At 48.4% G+C, this 25,139-nt stretch overlaps 1 protein-coding gene across 8 annotated transcripts; it reads left to right on the forward strand.

Moving 5' to 3' along the window:
* CPA5 (carboxypeptidase A5) lies at positions 1–24,017 on the forward strand. 8 transcript variants are annotated; one of them, XM_077132691.1, is made up of 13 exons: positions 1–158; positions 956–1,245; positions 1,602–1,812; positions 2,445–2,526; positions 3,564–3,698; positions 12,043–12,141; positions 13,355–13,456; positions 18,171–18,272; positions 18,602–18,712; positions 19,128–19,218; positions 22,605–22,804; positions 23,148–23,232; positions 23,655–24,017. In XM_077132691.1, exons 3-13 carry the CDS (start codon positions 1,688–1,690, stop codon positions 23,990–23,992), a joined length of 1,470 nt encoding a protein of 489 aa, XP_076988806.1. In that variant the 5' UTR covers positions 1–158; positions 956–1,245; positions 1,602–1,687; the 3' UTR covers positions 23,993–24,017. The 8 variants fall into 8 exon arrangements, with proteins under 8 accessions (XP_076988806.1, XP_076988498.1, XP_076988417.1 ...); XM_077132383.1 differs by having other exon boundaries at positions 1–1,249; XM_077132302.1 differs by having other exon boundaries at positions 1–1,245.
* The last annotated feature ends 1,122 nt before the right edge of the window (positions 24,018–25,139 follow it).

The following is a 25,139-nucleotide window of genomic DNA, read 5'->3' on the forward strand; positions in this document are numbered from 1 at the left end:
TAGAATCCTCAAGAATTCCGAAGAGCTCTCCTCTCTCTTTCTCTCACTCTTGCTTTTGCCCTCACTCTTGCTTTCTCTCCCCCCATCCCTAAACCAAGTACAGAGATAGCGGTCTCATTAGTGTTATAAAATGTTGCTTTTGAGCAAGAAGATGCTGGGTACTTTTGGGGACTAGCCCCATCCTCATTTTTTTTCTTTAAACTTCTGCACTACTGTTTACCCGTCCATCTTTTATCCATTGCTACTAACGCTGAAAGTACTTGAGTGGAAAGCGTAATTGCTTTCTTTTCTAGGTCCTTAAACCCTTTGCTAATGTTATTGTCTGAAAGTTCTCAAAGCCAGGGTTCTAGGAGAGTTTGGCATGTCTGGACAGCTGAACCATGAAATAATGGAATAGGGCAGGCGGGGTGGGGGAGCAGGACATTCTGTCAATAACAGAGCTCCCCTCTCTGCACACATAGCCGGTTAATTGGCCATTCTGGGGTGATATGGATGGGGAGGGGGGCTTCGGAGAAACGATGGTGACAGTTAAGTGGCCTTTTGTTGACGTCCTCTCCTGAACGACTTTGCGGGATGTAGTCTCTGCTTTCCCCCCACCTCCCGTGGCTCTTCTTTTAGATTCCGTCGTTTGCCATTCAGGCATCATCTTTTCTTTGTCCTTCCGGTATCAGTGCTTTGTGTGCAGGCCTCTGCTTTATTCCCACTATTTCCAGACCATAAAGGGGACCAGGTGGGGCTTCAGCAGGGCCGAGAAAATGACTCTGCTGTTTCGAAGCCATTGAGAACTGCACTAATGACCACAGAGACCTCATGTCTAGCAGAAAATGTGCTACCTGTCAGCGTAATGGTGACCACCTGAAGCTAGAGGAAAGGGAATCTGCGCTGAATTCTTCACCTACAATATATATTTCCCTTCCTTTGTCCCCCTCTCCATGCTCTTCTCTTCCCCTTGCAGCTGGAGTACTGACCTAAAATGCAGCTGTGACTGAGTTAATGCCTTTGAAATAATACTACATTTTGCAGGCTTGCATGATTTGTCAAGCCCATTCACCCAAGTTGTCTCATCTAGTATCCCCCCAAAACCTTATGAGGTAGGGAGGGAAGAGGTTACTAACTCCACTTTACTGATGAATAAGCTGAGGTTTAGAGAGAGAAGGTAAAGTGTCTCAGGTCTTAGATAGGGTGTGAGCAGCACCCCAGTTTTCTGTCTCTGAACCGGGCACTCTCAATGGAGCCCACATCTTTGTGCGTAAGGAGGGTGTGGCCCAGGGAAAGTGTGAGTGGATTGGGAGGGAAGAGAGCAAACGGAAAGATTTTACAGAAGAAGGAGGAAAGGAATGGGGTTTCCTAGGGTCACTAGCTGCTCTTCATCTTTCTCTGGAGATGGAGGATTCGACACTGATGAGCGACTGACCCAGCAAACTTCCTGGGAGGAAAGAAAAGCTAAGGGCCTTGACTTCTGCTTCCCTCTTCTCGTCCTTCTTTTGCCCTTCCCAAGAGAGGTTTTGCCTGGTGGGGAGGGGCAGTCCTAGGTCTCCCAAGGCCCTGCTTGTGAGACACATGCTGGGTCTCCCCAGAGAGGAGCTAACGCCCATTTTCAGGCCGGGCCTGCCGGCCTTTAGGTGCTGAGCTGTCCTGAGGCCCCGCCCATGCCAGAGCGAAAGGAAAACCTTTGAAGCTGGCCTGGATGAAGAAGCCTGCAGGGCATCCCAGAGGAGGGATGGGTCCAGGGCTGTCTCCTGTGGACCCGTGGACTCTCCTGGTCTGCAGCTTTATCCTGGCAGCAGCTTCCGGCCAGATGAATTTCACAGGGTGAGTGGCCGCTCTGCAGCAGGAAGGGGTCCTGGTGGGGGGATAGGGGGTTGGGGATGTCGGGGTGGTGGGGGCTGCCTGTGGGATCTGATCAAGGCGGAGGGAGTCAGGACTTCTGTTCCCATCCCGAACCCACTTCCAGCCATAGTCTCCCAACTCCTTTGTGCTCAAGGCCTGGCCATTCAGCTGTATTAACGCCCCTCCCTAAATCCAGAGTTCTTAATCTGGCTCAATGGGCAATCTTGCAGGGCCCCTCAAATCCCCTGAAATCCTATATAAAAATGTATGCCTGTCTATTTTTCTGGAGAAGGGTCCTTAGCTTTCCTCAGCTTCAAATAAATTAGTCCCCATACCCAACCCCCAATTCCTTTCCCTGTCTTGGCTTTTGGTTTGTCAGTATCGTGTACAAGCTTTGTTAGTCCCTTGCAGTCTGATCTTGGGGCTGGAGAGACCGCTGACCCCAGTACCTCCTGCTCGGGGCTCCTTCAGCCTCCAGTCACATGGAGTCTCCCGGCCTTCCTGCCAGGTTCCCTCAGCCCAGTCCCTTCACCCCTTGGTCTTTTCCAAACTGCACAGCCTTCCAGGAACCCCTCTCTCAGCAGCTCCCTTGGTCCCTTCCTGTGTTTTTTCAGAGACCAGGTTCTTCGAGTTTTGGCCAAAGATGAGACACAGCTCTCACTTCTGAGGGATCTGGAGGGCCTGAAGCCCCAGAAGGTGAGACTCCTCGGGGCTTGGGGATGCCTGCGGCCTGCCTCCCTCACAGAGGCTGCAGCTTTTGCTCCTCCACCCCAAACCGGCTCTCTTCATGTCTCTGCCAAATATCACAAAATGGCAGGAAAATCAAGTATGGCTTCTCTTCAGGAAAAGGCTGGGGACACTTGTCCAGAAGGTCAGGTGGTTCTTCTTAGGCTGTGGCTCCTTCGGCTTTCCCCTCTAGCCGGAGGCTGCTGAGCAGGCCCCATCAGGGAGACTGCTCTGAAAGCAGCTGGCATTTCCTAAAGCCACACGGTACGTATGTCTCTGGGTGGGATGCCGTGTGGCACGCCAACTGCACACATCTGTTTTGCAATTGAAATGGCTTAGTTTGGCAAACCAAACTATTTGGGTTCATCCCTGGCAGCCCCAGCAGTGATTTCCCCTGAGAACATTTGCCTCCTGCAAGTTTTCACAATGGAAAATGTTTTCTTCAACCATTATAATAGAAGGGCTGTGGAAGCAAAAACACACTTCTGGGGCCCAAAGCCCTCACCTCTATTTCCATGAGTGTCCCAGTGCACCAGTGCACCAGGACTCCTAATTCCTTATAGTAATTCTCTCTATTTTGCTAACTGAAAAGCAGACTTAGCATCAAGATGACATGAGGAACCAGATCAGACCTCTCCTACTTCTCCAGGGATTGGGGCAGTGATGCTTCCCTCTTCTGACCAGGGGCCTCGTCCATTCTCATGTCCTAAGTGGTGCCTGGTCTCACTTTTAGGAACTGAGTAGGGCTCTTTGGATCTTGGAGAAGTGCAATGTGTGCATGAGCTGAGAAAGAAAGGTGCTGATACTTGGGAAAGAAACCTCAATGATTGTTTTGTTTTCTTTTGTTTGGCCCAGTCTTTCTTCTCTACCTTAGAGTTTTCATTATGGAACTAGGGTGCTCTTACCTGTATAAATGAAGAAGATGGTCCAGCTCTCTAGGGAGCCTGCAGGATTGTGTGTAAGGATATGCAATAAACCTACCCATTTTTCTCTCCTTTGTGAGCAAGGTGGACTTCTGGCGTGGCCCAGCCAGGCCCAGCCTTCCTGTGGATATGAGAGTTCCTTTCTCTGAACTGAAAAATATCAAAGCGTATTTGGATTCTCATGGTCTTGCCTACAGCATCATGATAAAGGACATCCAGGTAAGGTCCCACCGCAGTGCTGTGACCAGGCCCTGACCTTCCACATCCTTTTCTGATTTTTGCCCAATATGAAGGAAAATATCCAGGGCTGGTAGTCAATGGACCGCCTTGTTTCTGGAGCACTGTCTGCCTTTTTGAGAACAGACCTCGAAAGAAATTGAACCTCACAGTTCTCAGAGAAAATGTAAATACAAGCCTATGTTCTTAGGGAGAAGAGTACTCGGGGATTGGTGACAGCAGGGCCGCTTATGGACAAGTCCTCTTAGAGGAGAAGGAATTTGCAGCTAATAACAAAGAGAGGGGAGAAAGGAGTCAAGAGGGCATAGCTTGGGTCTATTCTAGACGTTGCGGAGAGGCAGCTCTGGATGGCTTCCTTTGCTTTTCCAACTGCACCCTCCTGTCCCTGTTGTGTCACCACCATCCAATCTCAATGGAATTCTTTCATTCCTGAGAAGTTGCAAGAGGTGAAAGGAGCATCCTGCCACCTCCACTACACAGCTGTCCTTACTGGGCATCTCTCCCAGGAATGATTATCCCACAGGAACAGCCTTGGGAGAAGTGGCTGCAGACTCATCCCTTGAGAAACGTGAAGAGACCTTTTGTCCTGGGCACCCCCAACCTCTCCATCCCCACTTGAGGCTACACCTTTCTCCTTTTTTTAACATGGGTAGGCACCAGGAATTGAACCCGGGTCTTCTGGCGTGGCAGGCAAGAATTCTGCCACTGAGCCACCATTGCCTGCCCTTTTTTTTTTTTTTTAAACTTTTTATTTTAGCAACGTATACACAACTCATTCCCCTCTTTTTGAGCAACATTAAGCTCTACTTCAATTGTCTTGTCTTCAAGGATATCCCAAGTTGCCTCTGCAGGTTGCTGACAGCATAGCATCTCTCCTAAAACAATTACTTTGGTCCACCCCCATTGGTGAGACCTCTCTGGCTGCACTGGATAGCTGTGTACCTGTGGAATTGTATGCACATGAATTCATTCCCAAACATGTGCATCAGCTAATCTCCTCTAAGGGTTCTGAGTGTGGGAACACAGAGTCGCCTGGAGTGAGCATACTTGACACGGCATGCCAAGGGGATAAACGCATTAGAGGGCATTCCTTTCCCATGCAGCACAGCGCTGTGTTACTTCAGTCCATTCAGAGGCCTTTATCCCTTCATCAGGCACATCTGTTTCCCCACTCAACATGTGCGGGTGGGTTGTTTTTCTCTAATTAAATCCCCACGAACAAAATTGGGGAAACTGTCACAGACGAGAGAGGCCACCACATCAAAAGAAGTAGAACTGAATTCTCGTTTTTGGCCCATGCCTCTAATTTGAAGTTTGCATTTTCCTGCTTTTGTCCTGCTCTGGGAAGCCTGCAGCATTTAACAAACAGATATTGACTAGAACTTGAAAACATTTTCTGTTGATTTCTGTATATCAGGAATAGCCCCAGCTTCTCTTGTGAAAGTCCCCCATGGCTTCTCTGGGTTTGGTTGGCTGCATTCTCCTCATTCGGTATTCTCCTGATGTCACCATTCCCAAATCTCTCACTCTGGCTTAGCATTTACTCCCAGTAAAATTCCCTGAACTCTCAGCCCTCAGCCAGCCAGGCGGGGTTTTCACCACCAAGTTGCTCGTCCGCGGTGCATCAAGCTCTCATTCTCATTCTTGAGAATGAGTTTGGGGTTAGAGGGAACTGGGCTGGGGAGGAGGCTGTTGTGCTGAGTTGACTTGCTGGGGAAAAGGGTCCAGGAGGAGGAAAACTCAGAGGCACTAAGAGTAGCAGAAGGGCTCTGTCCACTCAGGGGGCTGGCATCCAGTCCCTGTTTTAGTTATTAATGCACACACCTGATTCCTCCCCGCCCTCTGGACCTTCTTGGCCCCAGTACTTGGCCGAGTGTCATCTGTGTGGCAGGTCTTCCACAATTGTGTGCTGGAAGAATTCAGTAGTGGTAGGTTTAGGAAGAGCGTGTCTGGAGAGGATCCCTGTTAGTGCATTGATCTTTGTCTCCTGAGCCCCCTTTCTTCAGCCCCTCAAGGTCCAGGGTCGCACCGTCATCTTCATACGCTGGCACCTACTATGGACCTGCCACTTAGTGGGGTTTTCATAAATGCTGGTCAGATTAATGGATGTTAGAAGGAAAGGAAAGAGGACAGGGTGTGTTTGCTCGCTTGGCCCAGGCTAAGAGGGAACAAGAAAAACTTTACTGTTGGTTTTCACTGTGACCAGAGCCCCGGAAATTTTTGAAGAAAGGAAGGGCTCAGTCCCGGTAATCACAAGGATGCTTGAATAGGAGGTGGTGGGTTTGTTGATTTCCCTCAACAGATAGAAAGCTGCTGTGTGCTGGGTATTGAGTAAGGTGCTGGAAATAGAAAGATGAATAATCCGGTCCCCATATCCAGGGCAGTTGGAGGGTCATGGGGGGATGGGGAAGCAGAGTAGTAAATCAGCGACTACAATGGAGTGGATGAGGCTCTGATGGAGTGAGAGCAGGTTGCTATGGGAGCCAATACAAGAGGCACTGCTCCTGGGCTCTGCAAAGGCAGTAATTATGGGGCGGTACGGCTGAAGAGCAGGCAAAGTGGGGGCCCGGGAGGGGGAAGCGGGGGCCTGATTGGAGGTGGGGCTGGACCAGATCACAAAGGGCATCTTCTGCCATTTGAAGAGGTTTGGATTTTATCCTGAAAATCATGGGGGGCCACTGAAGGGTTTTGACATGATCGGATTTGCATTTAAGAAAAAAATCACTTTGACGATTGCATCGTGACAGTGTTGAGGAGGGGACAGGGGCAGGGAGAGACTGACAGGCAGAAGGGTGGTGAGGAAATTGCAGTGGGCCAGGCAAGAAATTATCTGATTCCAAATGAGCTTTATTTGCATTTAATTTTTCTTCACCTCCTCATTCTTTTCAGCCCTTTGGTTTTTTTCTAGGATGAGTCACCATGGAAAAGCTTCACTTGAGCAATCAGCTCTGTGGATTTTAATGGCTTTTTTCTGATTACAAAATTAATAAATATTCATGTTTGATAATTTGGAAAATAGGGGAAAGCACAAAGAAGAAAACAAAAATCACACATGCTCTGGCCATCTAGAGAGAAATACAATTTAATATAAATATTGCTTCACCGATTTCCCCCTCTCTACTGGATCTTTCCCACCAGCATATAAATTTAGTTATTTCTTCCTAAACACCCCTCTTTTGATCGCATGTCCCCCCCCCCCAGCCGTCACCCCTTTTCTCCATTCCCCATACAGCAAGGCTCCTGGAAATGTGACCTGTACTTGCCGTCTCTAATCCTAGTCTTCCCACAGATTTTCTGTCTTTTGTTTCACCAAAACTGCTTTTGGCAATGTTACCAACAGCTCCTAGGTCACACTCAGTGGTCAATTCTTAGTGATACCTTTCTTTCATATCTCATCAGCACAGTTTGTCACTCTGTCCTCCCTAAAACATGTCCTTTCATTTGACTTCCAGGACACTGTACTTTCCTGGGTCTTTCCACCTCACTGGATAATCTTTTGCAAGTTGTTTTCCTGTTTCCTAGCTCAGTCCTTGGACCTCTCTTTGATACCCTCATCTGAAATCATGGCATTAAACACCTTCTATCTTCTGATGACTCTCACTTTTAATCTCCAACCAGCATCTTTTGCTGGACTCCAGACTTGTATATATTCAACTGCCACTTAGCATTTCCACCTGCATATCTAATAGGACCCCACACTTCATAGGTCCAAACTGAGATCCCCCAGCTCTCCTACCTGCTCCTGCACAATCTTCCCATCTCAGTAAATGGCAATGCCATCCATCCAGCCCCTTAGACAAGAAACTTGGAGTCTTTATCTCACTCCCCACATCCAAAATCCATTAGTAAATCCCTTTGACTGTCCGTTCAAAGAATATTTTATCACATCCAACTCTACCAACCTGGGCCAATACGCCATCATCCCTAATCTGGATTATTCTTGTAACTTTCTAACTGTTCTCCATGATTCCACCCTAGCCTCCTTACTATTGCCCATTCTTGAAAGAGTAGCCAGAGGAATCCTTTAAAGATATGCAAGTCAGATCATGTCACTTCTCTGCTTTAAACCACCCAGTGGTTTCCCAGCTCACTCAGAGTTAAAGCCAAGGTCCTTAAAATGTTTATACGGCTCTATGTGATCCATCCCCAACCCCCCTTCACAGACAACTCTCCCATTGCTCACTTGGCTCCAGTCACTTGGACCTCTTTCATGTTCCTCAAACTTGCCTGATCCATCCCTGCCTCAGGGCCTTTGACTTTATTCACACCTCAGGGCCTTTGCAATTGCTAGTCCCTGTTCCTGGAAGGTGCTTTCTGAAGGTACCTCCATGGCTTATTCCCTCACTGCTTTCAAAACCTCATTCAAAGGTCACCTTTTCACCTTATTTAAAATTGTTCTCTTCTATCCAACTCCCTTCCTACCATCCCTGCTTCACTTTTCTCCTTGGCACTTATTGCCTTCTAATAGACCATATAACTTCTTTATCTTGTTTATTGTCTGCCTTCCCTACTGTGGTAGGGATGTAGTATAAACTGTACAGAGGCAGGAAATTTTGTTTGGTTGGCTGCCATATCTTTAGTGCCCAGCGCATAGTATGTCCTCAACAAATGCTTGTTTGCTGAATAGAAGAGTTTTAAAGCACTGTTGGCTGGGCTGGGTGTGGGTATGGTTGGGTGCAGCTCTAACGAGGAAAGGCGTACAGGTGGGAAGGAGTGAAGGAGAAGGCAGGGAAGTAAGGAGCAGTCTGGATAAGGTCCTGAAGGAGAGGAAGAGTCTGGCCGTACTGAGGGGTCAGGGACAAAAGGATGACCAGCCCCTCTGTCCATCTGTACAAGTGACCATTAACGGAGACAGTTTGCTGTCCACGTCCTACAATGTCAAATACTTTCTGGATGAATATGGATTTCCTGGTCATGTCTGGTAATGAATGTTCCATCACAGAACCTAGAGTCACCCACAGTGCTGTGATTGTCCTTGTCATCCTTGCTATCGTAAGCATTTACTGTGTGCCAGACAATGTTCTAAGCCCTTTACTTGCATTGATTTTTTTTTAAGTACATGCTAATGTGATCCCCATTTTGTGACAGGAAAACTGAGGCACACAGAAGTTAGTCGTGTGCCTAAGTAAGGGATAGAGTCAGGATGTAATCTGAGACAGGCCGGCTCTTTGCTGCCCTCTTTGCTGTGGTGCCATCTGCCTCAATTCTTAGTGCACATATTTCAACAGTGGTCACCGTTGTCGTTGATGTGGTGTTTTCACTCTGCCTTTCATGCAGTGACGCTGTGGGTCACCTTTGACCTCTGGGGGCGGGGAGGGGACGTCTGTTCTAACAGCTTCAGCTCCGAGGCCACTCCCAGTGGGCATGGACTGAGGTTGCCCTTAGCCAAGAGGTTGCTACCACAAATGTTAGGTCTGGAAGTGAAGGCCAGGGCCACACCCAGAGAGTGGACCGCTCATCCCAGAGCTGGGGTTGGAGCCCATCTGTGGCTACCCCTCTTCCACCAGCCACCGCCCTCTGTTTTCCTTCTGTGGCTGGGGTTCAGCTACCAATCAAGAGGGCTGCTCCCTTCAGGCCTCAACTTCACCTATCTCAGGCACTTCCCCTCCCCCTTTCTGGAGATTCTGCTCTTTGCTTAACACCCCTATCCTTCCTTACCCCTGTCGTAAATTAATTCACACCAAGGTATTACTTTCCCTGTCAGGTGTGACTTCCAGGGAGGCAAAAGGCTTACTTCAGAGGGTTTTTTTTCCCCCTGAGAGGCCTGACAGCTCCTTAATTAGGCATTCCCCAGCCCGCGGCAAGACAGCATTCCTTAGTTCACCCATCCCTTTCCCTCAGCTGATGAAGGGAGCAAACATCTGTGCATTTTTCAGGCCTCTGTAGATTAGTGTTCTTGGAATTGGGGCCCAGCTAAGAGGGCTGAGCATTCCTAAAATTTGTAAGAGGGTGTCATAATTCACAGGCCGTGAGGGTGTTTGGAAAGTTATTTACAGTTTGGTGCCCACTTCCCATTTGCCTCCAAGCTGTTTGGTGAAACAAAGCCCATCCTCAGGGGAAGCGGGGTCCCTAGGGAAGAATTAGTGCCTCTGGTCCTTGCTGTCCTTTTCTCCTCTCCTGTATTTCATCTTCACCCACCGCCTCAGGCCCTCCACCAGCTCTGGCCCCTTTGCCTTCATCCCAGTGGGGACCCGCCTGGCTCTGCCTGCTCCCTTCCCAGCAGCTGCTCGCCACAGCTGGCAGCATCTGGCCCACAGCGATGGGCACACATCCGTCATGGGGGACTGTTGAGATTTGGGCTGATTTCCTGGGGAGAAGACAAATTCCTTTCGTTGGAGCCTCCTGGGGTGGTGATTGTGCCAGATCAGGAAACCCTCAGTCACATCTAATTTAATGGACATCCCAGCTTTGCCCTAGTGGGAATGTCCCCAGCCTGGCCAGTTCAGCTAGAAAACCTTACAATTCCAATCGCCTAGCATGTAATTGGTGCTCAAAAATAAAATAGAACACACCCCAAACATCTATTTCCAGTTCCATTTTTAAATCTATGAAGTTGAGAGCTGTGAGCAAGTTGACTTGGGTCATCAGGGTGAGTGAGTCGCTGGCCACTCGTTGTCGCTGGCCAGTGGTTTCTCTGTAGCAGGTGGGGTGGTGGTGGGGGGCCTCTCTTGGGCTCTGGTATTTGAAGACTCCATGGATGCTACTTCATTTTAGCCATTAGGTTGGGGTTTGTTTGTCTTTGTATTATTTATTTATTTAAAGTTCTTACTGAAGTGGTGTAAACACATGGCAAAAATGCAAAAGTAAAGAAAAGAAAAAAATTGCTCAAAATCATCATCTTTCTATCCTAACAGGCATTGTTAACATTTTGATATATTTTTTGGCATTTCATTGTTTTTTTTTTCCATGGTTAGAGGGGGTACTTGGTTTTTCATTTTTTTAATACTTTTTTTAATTGCAAGCATAATACGATGACCTTTTCAGCTAACATTTTTCACATTTACTCTCTCTCAGGTTGATATATATATGTATAACAGTAATATATAAATATAAATAAATAAATAAATATATATATTATTGTTAGCCTTTAGTTTTGATACTGGCCTGAAGAAATTCAAGGCTAGGAACCAGGATATCTGGGTTCTTACTTCACCTCTGCCAGTCATTAGCATTACCACTAAGCCCCTTTACCTCTCCTATCAACCTTTCCTCTAAAACAGGAATAATTAATTCCTGCCTTGTTATCTGGTCGGCTGACCAGATCAGATGAGATACTGAGAATCAAGATATTTGTTAAACTAAAAAGCTCTGGCCCGAAGCAAGGCATTGTAGGACTTACTTGTGACCCAGAGCTGCAAACAAGGGGCAGTTTTGGGTTGAAGTCCTCTGCTTTCCCAGCATCCTCTTTGGGAGAGGGGCACAGCCACTCTCCATGCTGGGCAGTTGGTGCTGGATTCTGGGTTTCCTTTGCCCCTGGGTGCCAGTGTAGCGGTATGAGGTAGGGATGAAGGGCACTGGTCCACCTCGCTGATCCAAGCTGGGAAAAAACGTCCCAGAATGAAACGTGGGAGGTATGAGCAGTGGGTGGTCAACCCAAGCCAGGCACTGTGCTGCCCTCTCTATGGTTCATGGGAAGTTCCATGTGAAAATTGAGTGCAAACTCTAAATTGACTCCCCAACACATTGCTTTTAGCTCACCTATACTTGTGTTTAGGAGGCAATAACATTTTGAGTCAAAGAGTATTGGCACATCAGTAATAATGGATAAGACTGAGTTTGTTCAGACCTTACTTTCTGAATGGTTTGGACACCAGTTGTCTAGGCTACTTTCTGGGAGGTATTGTTGATATTAGGGATAGAGGAGCCCACCCCAGTTTGTCAATGCACCTGGTTCCGCCTGGGCCCTGACTCAATGAAATGTTTATAGAGGGCAAATGCTATGTTGCCCTTTTCCAAAACATTTTCATTATTAAGTCTATTATTACATTTTATCCTATGGGGTGGGCAAGGCAGGTAATGTCCCAGTTTTTAAGCTGAGGAAACTAAGGCCAAGTTTATACAGCAAGTTAGTGGTAGAGGCAGAAATTGGCTCTCCAGACTCCTTGCCCTGTTCTCATTCAGGAGACATCAGCATGAATGCCAGCTGCCAAGCAGAAGAATCACCCAGCAATCCAGCATCTCCTTCTATTGTACAGCTAACACTCAGGGTAGCTCATTCCCCTGTGTTGATGCTGTATTTGTGTACAGTCAGCTGAGGCAGGGCTTAGAAGGGGTGCGGGCTGTCCTGCCCTCCTCTTCCTTTCCAATATGTGTTTCTATTGTCTAGGTACTGTTAGATGAGGAGAGGGAAGCCATGGCAAAATCCCGCCGGCTGGAGCGGAGCACCAGTAGCTTCAGTTACTCCTCTTACCACACCCTGGAGGAGGTAGGACTTCCCAGTCAAGTTCTGGGCTTTGTTGTCCCTTTGGAACTCTTGGGGTCTGTCTCCAACCTCAGTCAGAGACTAGTGATGGTCTCCAGATCCTACAAGACACTAACACTTGAGGTATGCAGAGCAGGCAGTAGGTGAAGGTCTTTTAGGTAGATGATCAGCTTTAAAGAGGTCCAGAACCCAGGATTTGGATAGACAGAACTTCAGTTCAACAACACAGTCCCAGGGGGGTTCAGGAGCAAAGTGGGACTGTACCCAAGAGAGGGGTTCACTAGGCAGAACATTAGGACAGAAGCCCATTCCTGGCCAGAACAGGGCGGATAGGGAGCTGCCTTCATATCCATGCCTCTGGTTCTCCACAACTAGTCCTGGTATTAAGTAGCCCCAGCTGTGGTACTAGAGGGTGGCAGGGCCAGGAAACCAGGCACACTAGAAAGCCATGTTTATAGAATAAAACAGAATTGCCTTCACATTTTGAAAATTTCATGAACACAGTTACAGCCAGCTAGGGCAGGTATGGCTGATCATGATTTGTTTTTAAAGGAAACATGCAAGGAAGATGCAGGGATGCCCACTCCAGAAAGAAATGCAAGGCACAGTTCCCATTTCACATATAAAGTATGTGACATTGATACTGTTCACGCTATTATTATCTTCATTTTACAAGGCTTGTCATAGAGGATCCATTTTATTTCATATATTTGCTAATTCAAATATATGTATTGAAAGAATAAGTAAATGAATTAATAAAGTCACTATTGAGACTGAAAATAAATAAAACATGAACCCCAACTCTGGGCTTAGAGTTTAAAAATGGGTCATAAGAACAAAAACAACACTACCAAATCTATGAGATCCATCGAATGGATTGAACAGGCCAAGAGAATGGAGGTGAAGGAGTTGTATTCCAACCACAGCAAGTCACACAGGCAGACCCTGGAGATTTCAGTAGGCTCAGAGCATGCTGCTCCTTCAGGCCAAGGTTTAGCTCTGCAGTGAGGCCTGGGAATCCAGGCAAGCCACAGTTCATTATCCTCCGCCTTGGCGGGCATCTTCAGTTTTTGTAATTCTTAGTTCTCTTGGAGCCTCAAGGGAGACAGGAAAGCAAAGTGGAGGGGATGCTGGGGAAGAAGAAGATTCTGAGAGGTGCTGGGGTTTGCCCCTCTCCCTGTTTAATTGCCAGTCTGATAAATGTCATTCCTTCCAGATATACAGCTGGATTGACAACTTTGTAGCTGAACATTCAGATATAGTCTCAAAAATTCAGATTGGCTACAGCTTTGAGAATCGGTCCATTCTTGTCCTGAAGGTAAGAGCTGGCAGTGTTGACTGGTAGTCTGTAGTGAGAGCCTCTGGCCTAAGGTCAAGCTCACATGGGGTAATGGCTGGGTGGGAGTTTTATGGAGTGGGAGGATGTACATACCCTTGTCCTGAGGTGACCCAGAAGTCATAAGACTGTGGAGTTCAGGGATCCACCCCACCCTTGAAAGGTGTGGACAGGTGACACTATAGTAACCTGGCACGTCCTTGGTCAGGAAGTAGGTGGGAGGGTTGCTAAGGAGATGGACTTGTGGAGTCACAGTCATCACCCTGGGCTAGGAGTGTGAGTTTGGATGAGCCAGGATTCTTCCTTTTGTCTCAGAGGCTTCATCTGCTTACTGGGAACAGAGATACATCGAAGCCTTCTTTGCAAATGACTGAGGTTGTCAGGATTGGGCATCCCCATAGAGAGGCCTGAGTCTATGGGAGACCTCCAGGGACCACTGGAAACAGCTTTAGCAAATTTGGCAACTGCAGTGCCTTTGGTCATGAAGGAGGCAGGATAGGAGACTGTGGAGCTCTGTCTACCCCACTGCTGGAAAATGATTCTTAGTACATGCTTGTTGGGAATTGAATCGTGTCTCTGACAAAAGGCATGTTCAGGTCCCAGCCCCTGGTCCTGTGAGTGTGAATGCACTGATCTATTTGTAAATAGGATTTTTGAAGATGTTGTTAGTTAAGGTGTGCCCAAACTGAATGAAGGTGAGTGGATGGTTTGAAATTGTTGTATACCTCAGAAAAGCCAAGTTCTTTAATCCTCATTCAATATTGCTGGGTGGAATCTTTTTTATTGTTTCCATGGGGATGTGACTCACCCAATTGTGGGTGTTAACTTTTGATTAGGTGGTTTCCATGGAGATGTGTCTCCACCCATTCAAGGTGGGGTTGCTTCCTGGAGCCCTTAAAGAGGGAACCATTTTGGAAAAAGCATCAGAACCATGAGAACCACCAGAACCAACAGAGCCAACAGAATGGTCGGAGTCCTGGGGAGGCCGTTGAAGAGAAGGCTAGCAGATCTTGCCATGTGCCTTTCTAGCTGAGAGAGAAACCTTGAATGTCATCAGCCTTCTGGAACTATGGTATCTTTCCCTGCATGCCTTAGATTGGACATTTCTATAGCCTTGCTTTACCTCGGCATTTTCATGGCCTTGGAACTATAAATGCGCAACTTAATAAATTCTCCTTTTTAAAAGCCATTCTGTTCCTGGTATATTGCATTCCAGCAGCTTGCAAGCTTAAATAGTGGGCTTAATCCAATAGGGTTGAGGTCCCTATAAGCAAAGGGAATTGGACATGGGAAAAAAGCTACAGGGAGCAGCCAGCAGCTGGTTGTCAATGGAATCCTGAAGAGAAAGAGAAGACCCCACCATGTTCATTGCCATGTGCCAAAAAAGTACCAAGGATCACAGGCAACTAGTCCCAGAACTCCCCAGTCTTGGGGAGAAAGCATCACCTTTTCTGATGTCTCAGTTTTGAGCTTCTAGCCTCAAAACTGTGAGTGAAAAATTCCTGTTGTTAAAGCCAACCTGCTGTATGGTATTTCTTTTAGCAGCCAAGAAACTAAAACAGTTTTTGGTAATGGAAAGTGGGGTGCTGCTTTGACAAATACCTAAAAATTCAGCAACAGCTTTGGAATTGGGCAGTGCTTAGAGTCTGGAATTGTGAGGCTTTTGATAGAAAGAGACTCTTTTGCTTTGAAGAGATTGTTGGTAGAAATACAGACATTAAAGGTCCCTCCAATGAGGTCTGAGAAGGAAATGATGAATGTGTTATTGGATAGTGGAAGTGGCAGAGAATTTAGCAAAACTGTGTTCTGATGTTGGATTGAAAGTGGAACTTGGAAGTGATGAACTAGGATATTTAGCCAAGGAGATTTCCAAGCTAAGTGTGAAAAGTTTAACCTGGCTTCTCCTTGTAGCTTATAGTAAAATGCAAGAGGAAAGGGATAAGTTGAGAATTGAACTCTTAATCACACACACAAAAACAGAAACTGATGGTTTGGAAAATTCTGAGCCTATCCATATAGTGTGCTCTGAGACGAGGGACAGAAGAGGCTCCATCAGGGACCTCCCTGAGCTTGCAGGAAAAGTCTCCAGAGGACAGGGCTCCATGTGAGGGCTTAACTAAACAGCCCTTTGCTAAAGAGGATGTGGCTGGACATGGATCCAGTTAGCCATTTCAGTGGAAGCCAGAACTGGAAATTCAGTTATCGAGGAAGGATCTGTGAAAAGTTCTTTCATCTGATGATTTGGACCCACTAGATCCAAATCATCATGGACATGGGAAAAAAGCTACAGGGAGCAGCCAGCAGCTGGATGTCAATGGAATCCTGAAGAGAAAGAGAAGACCCCACCATGTTCATTGCCATGTGCCAGAAAAGTACCAAGGATCACAGGCAACTAGTCCCAGATCCTTGGGACCCATTGCAGTCAAAATGGGTGCATGCAAAGCCAAAAACGTTTTTGTGACACTTGTACAAACAGAAGCAATACCTGAAATGGACAGAGAAAGGACAAATTGAAGTAAGAATGGTGGCAACGACAGGACCATGGAAGATGAGGTTTGTACCAAAGAGATTTCCTCAGGCCAAGAGAGCAGACCCACCTACATGTGTGGAAATGTCATGTCCACCCTTGTGCTTGGAGGGGGTAGGCCATCTGCCCTGGCACTCAGAGGGGATGGACTTTGTGCCCCATAGTTCAGGGAGAGTGCCCCACTCCGATGCCTGAGGACAATGGGGCCTATGTCCTGGCATTTGCAGAGAGTCTGGCCCCCAATTCCATGCTTGGAGAGGGTGGAGCCTACATCAGAGGCCTGGAAGGGGTGGGCTGTCACTCTTTCAGGCCTGGAGGACAAAAGAATCAAGCCACAGATGACTCCCAAACTTTGAGATTTAGTGAAGTTTGTCCTTCTGGGTTTTGGATATTGTTTGGGTCCGTGGCCCTTGTTTTCCTTCCAATTTCTCCCTTCTGAAATGGGAATGTTTATCCTATGCCTGTCCCTCCATTGTTTATTGAAAGTAGACAACTTGTTTTCTAGGTTTCAGAGATGATTGCCCTAGGACTGACCACACCTATAACTGATTTTGATGAGACTTTGAACTTAGAGCATTGTTCTAAAATGGCTTAAGGATTTTATGATGTGGTGATGGAATGAATGTATTTTGCCTGTGGGAAGAACATGTCTCTGGGGGTCCAAAGGGCAGTTTGTTCCAGATTGAATCATGTCCCTCATAAAAGGCATATTCAAGTCCCAACTCCTGTCCTGGGAGTGGGAACCCATTTGTAAATAGAACTTTTGAAGATGTTATTCATTTGAGTGTGCCCAAATGATGAAGGGTGGGCCTTCATCCAATATGGCTAAATTCCTTATAAGTAAAGGAAATTGAATACAGAAATAGGAAACCATGGGGAGGAGCCAGAAGCTGAAAGTCAATGCAACCTGGAAGAGAAAGGAGAGGATACCACATATGCACTGTCAGGTGACAGAAAAATCCCACAACCGAGCACTACCAGCAGTCAGTCCCAGAACACAACAGTCTTTGGGGAGCAAGCATAGCCTTGTTGGCTCCTTGATTTTGGACTTCTCCTAGCCTCAAAAAAGTGAGCCAACAAATTCCACTATATGATAAATATATACATATTTATTTAGCAGCTGGGAAACTAAGACAGGGCCTGTGTTAGTCAGGGTTCTCTAGAGAAACAGAATCAACAGGAGAGATCTATAAATATGACATTTATAAAGGTGCCTCACGCAACCATGGAAATGGAAGAGTCCAAAATCTACAGCTGACGGCTCCATGAAGGGTCTGGACGAACTCCGCAGGAGAGACTTACTGGCTGAAGAAGCAGTGAGAGTCTCTCTCCCTCCTTAAAAAGAAAAAGAATTATCTCATCGTGGGAGACATGCCTTTGTTGATTGCAGATGTAATCAGCCATCAATGCAATCAACTGATGGATGATTTAACACACCAGTCTTGCGGTTTATCAGCTAGCCACAAAATATCCTTGCAGCTTGCCTGACCAGACAACTGAGCATCATCACTCGGCCAAGTTGATACCCCCCCAACCATCACAGGGCCTTAAAGGGCACTCAGGATCATGGACCATGCTGGGCAGTGGACATCCAGCTGCTGGGAAAGACAGGCACAGACACTGTCAGTAAAGTCCTGGTAGACTTGTCTGAGCAGCCAAGTGGTCTCACCTGATCTGGGATTTGAGTTCACCTGCATTCCTCTCCCCCAGGGGCTGTCCCGTCTTCTGTCTTTGCTTTCTAAGACCTTGCTACTCACAGGGTAATCCTTGTGTTAGCAGCATCAGCGTCACCTGGGAGCATGTTAGAAGTGCAGAGTCTCAGGCCCCTCCCCAGACTGAATGAGAATCTGCATCCTAGTACTATCTCTGGTAATTTCATGTGTACGTTAAAGTTTGAGAAGCACTAGTCGAAAAGATACTGTCAAACCTGGCAAATTCTGTGCTTCTGGCTGGACCACGTTGCTTTCCAGGTGTGTCATCATATCACCAGGGCCCACTCGTGTGCCTTCTCATGGACACCTGCACAGAGACCTGCATACTCATGCTGTCTCTTGGGCAAGGCACACCTGGCAGTAAGGATGCGTCTTCGGCATTTTTCCAGGCAACCCAGGGACAGTGCTATAGCTGTTTCGGTGGTTTAGCTATTTGGTGCCTGGTTGTTTTTCCCAGTTCAGCACTGGAGGTTCTCAGCGCCCAGGCATCTGGATCGACACTGGAATTCACGCCCGGGAGTGGATCACTCATGCCACTGGCATCTGGATTGCCAAGGAGGTCAGCACAGATCTGTAGCTGAGGGGGCTTACCCTGGGTGGAGGGTTGTGTGGGGGGGCGGATCCACTATTTAAGGGTACCTTCAGTTGAAAAATCATTGACTCATTTAAATTGAGGGTGCTCGATGCCCTCTTGCAACCACATGCTCTGGCTAATGTGTATCCTCTGCCTTGTAGTTGTCTAAAATCCAAGTCCTTGGTTCTGCACGAAAGGTGTGCTTGATGGCCTGATGACACCATGTCCTGTAGCCACCAGCTGTACACATGTCCTGCTCCACTTCTGAGGAGAGCACATCGGGGCCACCCATCCTTCACCCTCCTATCTTGCAGATTGTCAGCAAATATGGCAAAGACCGCATCCTAACAGATATTCTGAATGCCATGGACATCTTCATGGAGATTGTCACCAACCCTGACGGGTTTGCTTACACCCACAGCATGGTGAGGACACCTGGGGACAGCTAGGGGAAGAGGACCAGGGGTCAGCTTGTGGGGTAGGGGTGGGAGAAGGTCACTGTGACCTGAGGGAGCCAGTGAGGCCAGGTTCCCCGGAGGCTGGCTTCTTTAGGGGATCCTTGCAGACTGCATCACGGAGGCCAGGAGGACTACTCAAAGACTGCAGCTGTGATACTTGCCCTCTGACTTCCTTGATGCTGCTCAGGAAAGGCCGCTGTTGCTGGTCTCTCCCTGTACCCCAATTTAAAATATCTGACTGTAGCCTTGGTCCAGCCCCCTGTCAGCCATATCCTGTCCTAGAGATTCCTTTGCTTCTCCCTGCTGCACCACACCTCCCTTCCCAGGATTATCCCTGGGAATGTGGCCAGATAATGAGGTCACCTGACCTGGGCTTTCTCAGAACCGCCTGTGGCGGAAGAACAAGTCCACCAGACCTGGAATCTTCTGCATTGGTGTGGATCTCAACCGGAACTGGAAGTCAGGTTTTAGAGGTATGGCTATACCTGGGGGTAGGGCTGAATTGTTGGTTCTTGGCAGGTTGTCCCACACAGTCAGATGATATTGATTCATAATTTGGGAGGCACATAAAATAGGGTGAGTAATAGCCAAAAATCAAATATGGGTGAGTAATAGCCAGGGACAGGCAAGCATATGCCTAGGATTGACAGGGGATGCACGGAGAGGTTGCACGTGTGTGTTAAGAGTACATATGCTAAGCCTTCATGGAAAACATTTAAGGGAGCTCCAACTCCTGGAATGAGGGCTAACTGGAAAGGTTAAATCCTAAATATGGCAGAGAAAGGCTTAAGGAGGTACAAGGTAGCCTTTCTGGTTGTTCAATACCTGGAGTTTATGGGGTCCCCAAAATATTCCTCACCCTTTCTTGAAGGGAGCACACCACAAGAAAATGCCTCTCAATTCATTCCCTGGGAACTGAGACCTGAAATTTGCCCTTTGTGGAAACCAGAGAAATAGTTCAAATATAGAATGGGCAACTCCCTCATCGTCAAGGCTGATTTGCCCAAGCCTAGTTTTATTTTATTTTATTTATTTATTTATTTATTTTTACATGGGCAGGCACTGGGAATCGAACCCGGGTCCTTGGGCATGGCAGGCAAGAACTCTTACCTGCTGAGCCAACGTGGCCCACCCCCTAGTTTTATTTTTTGATCTGATTATTTTATATCCCTGGACTGATGGGCTGGGACATATCTGCATGGCTGCATGATTCCAGTGAGGGGATGGGTAGTCTTGGTTTCTTCCCTGATTGTCTCCCTCTGCACACCAGGGAAACAGGGACTAGAGGGAGAGACTGTGGCATCTACAATTCCCAGAGACTGGGACGCTGGTGCCAGGACTGCACAGTTTGATGCGTGAGATGCTTCAGAGTCAGGGGTCACTCCAGAGACAGGGTGGTATGGTCTGGCTCTACAGGGGACAGTGTCATTGTTATTGAAAAGCAAATCCACAGGCTGGTGGCCAAACCAAGGAGATAGAGCATTCTAGGTCTGGATGCCCATCACGTTGAAAATCGGGCTTCTTTGGGTCTAATCTCATTGAAAAATAAGGATGCCTGTGAAGTATCTAGAGCAAGGGTCCCCGCTCACAGTGGGGAGGTTGCCTGAGGATCTGGGGTGTGTCCCTAGCGGCGTGTGTAAGAAGCCGCGCAAAAATAGGCATTTCCGCCTCCGAAGAGTAGAAGCTTTCCCTAACTGGACATTTCCATGGATCCCTCACAACTGCCTGAAGGGAGTGCCTCCGTACCCCGAGATAGCCTGGCTAGTAGGAAAACCAATGACCTATGAAAGAAAACAACTTTTGTGGGTTTCTTCATAGGATAAAATATCAGTATATCCACAATGTAAAAACATTTCTAAAAAAAAAAAACAAAAACAAATAACCAGGGGAAAGCTCCATAATCCCACTACCAAAGATGACTGTTTTTAATAATTTACATTATCCTTCCAGACTGATCCCCTTGCTACAAATTACATTTTCAGGAAAGGAAAACTAAATAGCTAATGAGTCCATTAGCAGGTACTTGTGACATATGCAGGCTCAGAGGACCTTGACTGTGAACGTCAAAGAGAGGCAGGCTGCTAATTCCCATTTGGCCAGGGGAAGATTAGTTCATTCTGCTTAGCTCAAACCAGAACGAACGGCTTGAAGTGTTTCTCCATATTTGGGCAAAGCCACCTGGCCGTTGGCAGGGGAACGGCTTTCTGTGCGTGGGCTGCAAACGCAGACAGAGCTTTCAGCCTCCCCTGCTCTGCTCATCTGTTGCTATTTGTCATTCATCGAGTGTAGCAGGTGCAGTAGCTCCCGGCAGACACAACAAGCAGGGCCACTGTGAGCTGGGCCGACTCCAGCCTGTGGGCCTTCTCCTCACCCCCTCGCTCCCTGCAGGCACAGCCCCTTCTGAACAAGGCCCCCACCCCCAGCGGGGACCCGCAAAGCAAGAGGGGCTGTGCTCCCCAGTGACGGAACTGCCTCCATGCCCGCCTGTGGCCAGAAATAGCCTGTGTCTGGGCTGGTGACTCAGACAGGGAGATTTTGTTTATGGTTTTATTATTGCCGTCATTGAATTGTTGTGTAATGAGTAACCTATAGATCACCCCTGCCATCCGTGCCCACCCTGCTCTCACTCTTGGGGAGGACCAGTTGGCCCAGCCCTAAAGCCCCATCTGAACTGGTCCAACAGCCAGCGCATCAGCTCTCGGATCTGCCCACTGCCCCAGGGACCATCTCAGGTACTCTAGCTTCAGAAGTTGGGGTGATCCCTGGGCTTCTGGACCAGGCTTACGTGTACTCATTTCAAGGAGGAGGAGCTAGAGGAAGAACTGGGGATGACTCTTTCCAAATGTGTCCCTAACCCACAAATCTTAACCAGCTTACCCCAGCTCTCCAAGACATGACATGGCCCCTGGAGAGGGGGAGGGAAGCAGAAGAGGGAGGAAAGAAGAAAAGAGGTAAGAAACAAAGAATAGAGGAAGGGATTAGAACCAATTAAACTTATGAAATAAATAGAAGTGCAGCTCCTCTTTGCTCAACTTAGCTCCCTAAGAAGAATTTTCAAAGACCTTTTTGTACAAGATGAGCCTTGTACAATTATGGGGATCAGTTCTCTCTTTTCCTGGGCCCCAAGACCATGGAACTCCTGGGACCACAGCTGTGACAAAACTTGTGCAGGCACCAAGTAGGGCTCCCAACTGATGGTGAAACCAAACCTCCGTGGCAGTGGCAGGTCAACCCAAAGTGGTCCCTGCTAAGCAAGGGGAGCTGGATTGGTACAGAGACCTAGAGTTTCCTCTGGATGCAACTTCTGGAGCAAGTCTGCCTTTCTAATGGAACTGTGGTCAGGATTTAACCAAAGGAGAAGCCAAGGGAGCTCCCCTGCCAAGCTGCAGAGTTGCTGACTCATGGTGTGGCTATACTCCTTTGTTGTATTAGACTAGGGTGTGCAACAGGAACAAACACCACCATGAATCTCAGTAGCTTAACACAATAAGAGTTTATTTATCATGCACACATAGTTCAGTGTGAGCAGATGACTCTCTCTGGAAGCTCTCTTCCAACAGTGACAGTGGGATCCAGGATACTTCCACCTTGTAACTCCTCCCTTGAGCACTCTTCACTTCCAGCCACGCAGAATAGAGTGTGGAGAACTCACACTTGCTCTTAACAGCCTCACACGGAAGTAGCTCATTATTTCTGCTGCCATTTGCCTTGGTCAGACCTGGTTATATGGCTTCAACCAAACTGCAGAGGAGACTGGGGAAAAAAAATGCAGGGGAATTCATGGAAATTTTGTGATTACTAAGGGTCTCTGCTCCACATGGAAACTGTTACTCTTTGAATGGTTTAATTTTACTTCCAGGTAATGGTTCTAACAGCAACCCCTGCTCAGAGACTTACCACGGGCCTGCTCCTCAGTCCGAGCCCGAGGTGGCCGCCATAGTGGGCTTCATCACAGGCCATGGGAACATCAAGGCTCTGATCTCCATTCACAGCTACTCTCAGATGCTCATGTACCCATATGGCCATACTCTGGAGCCTGTGCCAAACAATGAGGAGTTGGTGAGATTGGCTGCTTGGGGTTTGAGGGAGGAGAAAGGAGGTCCCTTCCCAGGGCAGACTCCCAGAGAACTCAGGCTCTCACTCTGAGAACGAGCATCTAGACCAGTGGACTCCAGGACAGGGAGGAGGTGTGTGCCTGTGTGTGTTGGGGGTGGGGTTGGTTTCTGTCGTTCTCACGTGTGCTCAAGTTCAAAGCCAGAGGTGCTGTGCTCCCTCCTCACAAGAGACATTTGCGCTTTCTGGGACTCCTAAATTCATGCTTCTCACCAGCTGGTGAGGGGTGGTGGGGGGTGGGGGGGCGCTTGGAGGCACGGCCCTTTACCCTCCAGATGTGATCTTACAGTTCAAACTTGCCAAGGATGCAGTGAAGGCCCTGCACAAGGTCCACGGGATCGAATACATGTACGGCAGCATCAGTACCACCCTCTGTGAGTGAGCCTTTCCTGGCTGCTGCTTCGGGCCCCACGTCCACCTCAGGCCCCAGGTCTACCTTGGGTCAGACAGGTGCAGGCTCTGACATAACTGTCAGGCCTGTCCACCAAGGGGACTTGCTGATTCCTTTATCCGGGTAGATGAGTGGACGGCGGGACCCCAACAGCTGTTTCTTTGCGGCTTTAAAGGCCCAGATCCCATTGCTAAGTACCTTGAGGGAAAAGAGCCCAAGTCTAGTGTCCTCAAGGAGCTTTCTTTTTGCAAAGGTGGAGAACGGGCTGCATGGGTGGGTGGGGTGGCCCTGGAGGAGGGGGCAAGCTGGCTGTGGCCTGAGGTAGATGGGGGTTTGACCCCCAGGACCCACTCTCCACTCAGGATGCCTCTGTTCCCCGCAGCCACACCCCCTCCTTCCTTTCAGGGCATTCTTTGGCCTGTTTGTTTCCAGATGTGGCCAGCGGGATCACTGTGGATTGGGCCTATGACAGCGGCATCAAGTATGCCTTCAGCTTTGAGCTCCGGGACACCGGGCGCTACGGCTTCCTGCTGCCGGCCGTACAGATCATCCCCACGGCCCAGGAGACATGGCTGGCGATTCGGACCATCATGGAGCACACTCTGAAGCACCCCTACAACCGACTGACACAATCGACGGCAGAGCAGAAGGGTTTTGTCTCCCCTGTCAAGGCCAGGGGTGGGACTCCTCCTGAAACCCAAGCCGTGCGTTCCTCTCCTCACACTCCCACCCTGACCCCTTAGAAAATGAAAACGAGTTTGAACAATCTTCACTGCCTCTGGTGCAGCAATGGGGGGCAGGCCGGGGCGCCTAACATTGAGGGGGGCATGCTCTTCATCCCTGAGGGGCAGCTGGAAATAACTGGGGAAGCCTCTTTGCTCCCCATCTACCTTCAGGAAAGTGAGGGGTCTCACCTGTTCTCTGCAGTGCTCTCAGAGACCAGCTCCCTGGGAGCTTTGTATGCACACATTGTCCCAGGGGTGTTTGCATTTTACAGTGACCCCGCAGGGGGCCAATGTTTCATCCAAAGGAGTGGATCTCCAAAGGTGGCATTGCTGGCACTTTTGGGGAGAGGTAGGTACCAATGGGTGGCTTCTACCTCTGCCATGCTGGATAGGGAGAAGGGCACACTTCGGATACCCCCCACACTCAGAGGTTCTCATTTGCCTAAAGTGAACTCATCACTGGCTCGTGACCTGGTCCTTGGACCGTAGCCTCCTTTGGTCTTGGGAGCAGAGCTAATCAGAGCCGGGACAGCAAGGCCTCACCTAGCTTGGGAGTAGAAATGCTGTACTCCTCTTCGTTATCATAATTGTCACCTATGGAACAGGCCAGAATATGTACTAAATAAGCACTTTATCTAAGAGAGTATTTTCAGATGCTGCCGAGGTGCCTTCCACATCAGTGGGGAGCAGGACGGTGGGTGTGTGCATCTTGCCCTCAGGCGAGGCACGTGCACCCTGGAAGCAGGAAGGTAACTGAATTGCTGAATGGGCTTGGGTAAGTCTGAGGCAGCAGCACCAGTCTCAGGAGCAAGACTTTGATTTGTAAGAGCCAGGCTTTGCTGAGAAGGAAAAGAATTGCAGGTGCCAGGGAGCCGGCCTCTGGAGGACAGGGTTTTACTACAAATCACAGGAAAGAAGGCAAGGTGAGGTGAGACTAGATTCCACCCCCACCCACCCCCCACCCCTCCATACCCAGCCACCTGTCAAAGGATATAGAGGTTGAGCCAGTTGTTGGAAGAAGGGGCTCAGTGGTGATCAAAATTCCAGGTTGGGAGGTGGGGTTCAAAATCCCAGGTAATGCCTGTATCTGAGCCGCAGATCAGCCATGGCTGAGAAAAAAGATCTGGATAGGTGAGGCAGCCATATGGGCTTGGTACGACTTGTG

This window comes from Tamandua tetradactyla, chromosome 1, assembly GCF_023851605.1.
Source record: "Tamandua tetradactyla isolate mTamTet1 chromosome 1, mTamTet1.pri, whole genome shotgun sequence".
NCBI classification, from domain to species: Eukaryota; Metazoa; Chordata; class Mammalia; order Pilosa; family Myrmecophagidae; genus Tamandua; species Tamandua tetradactyla.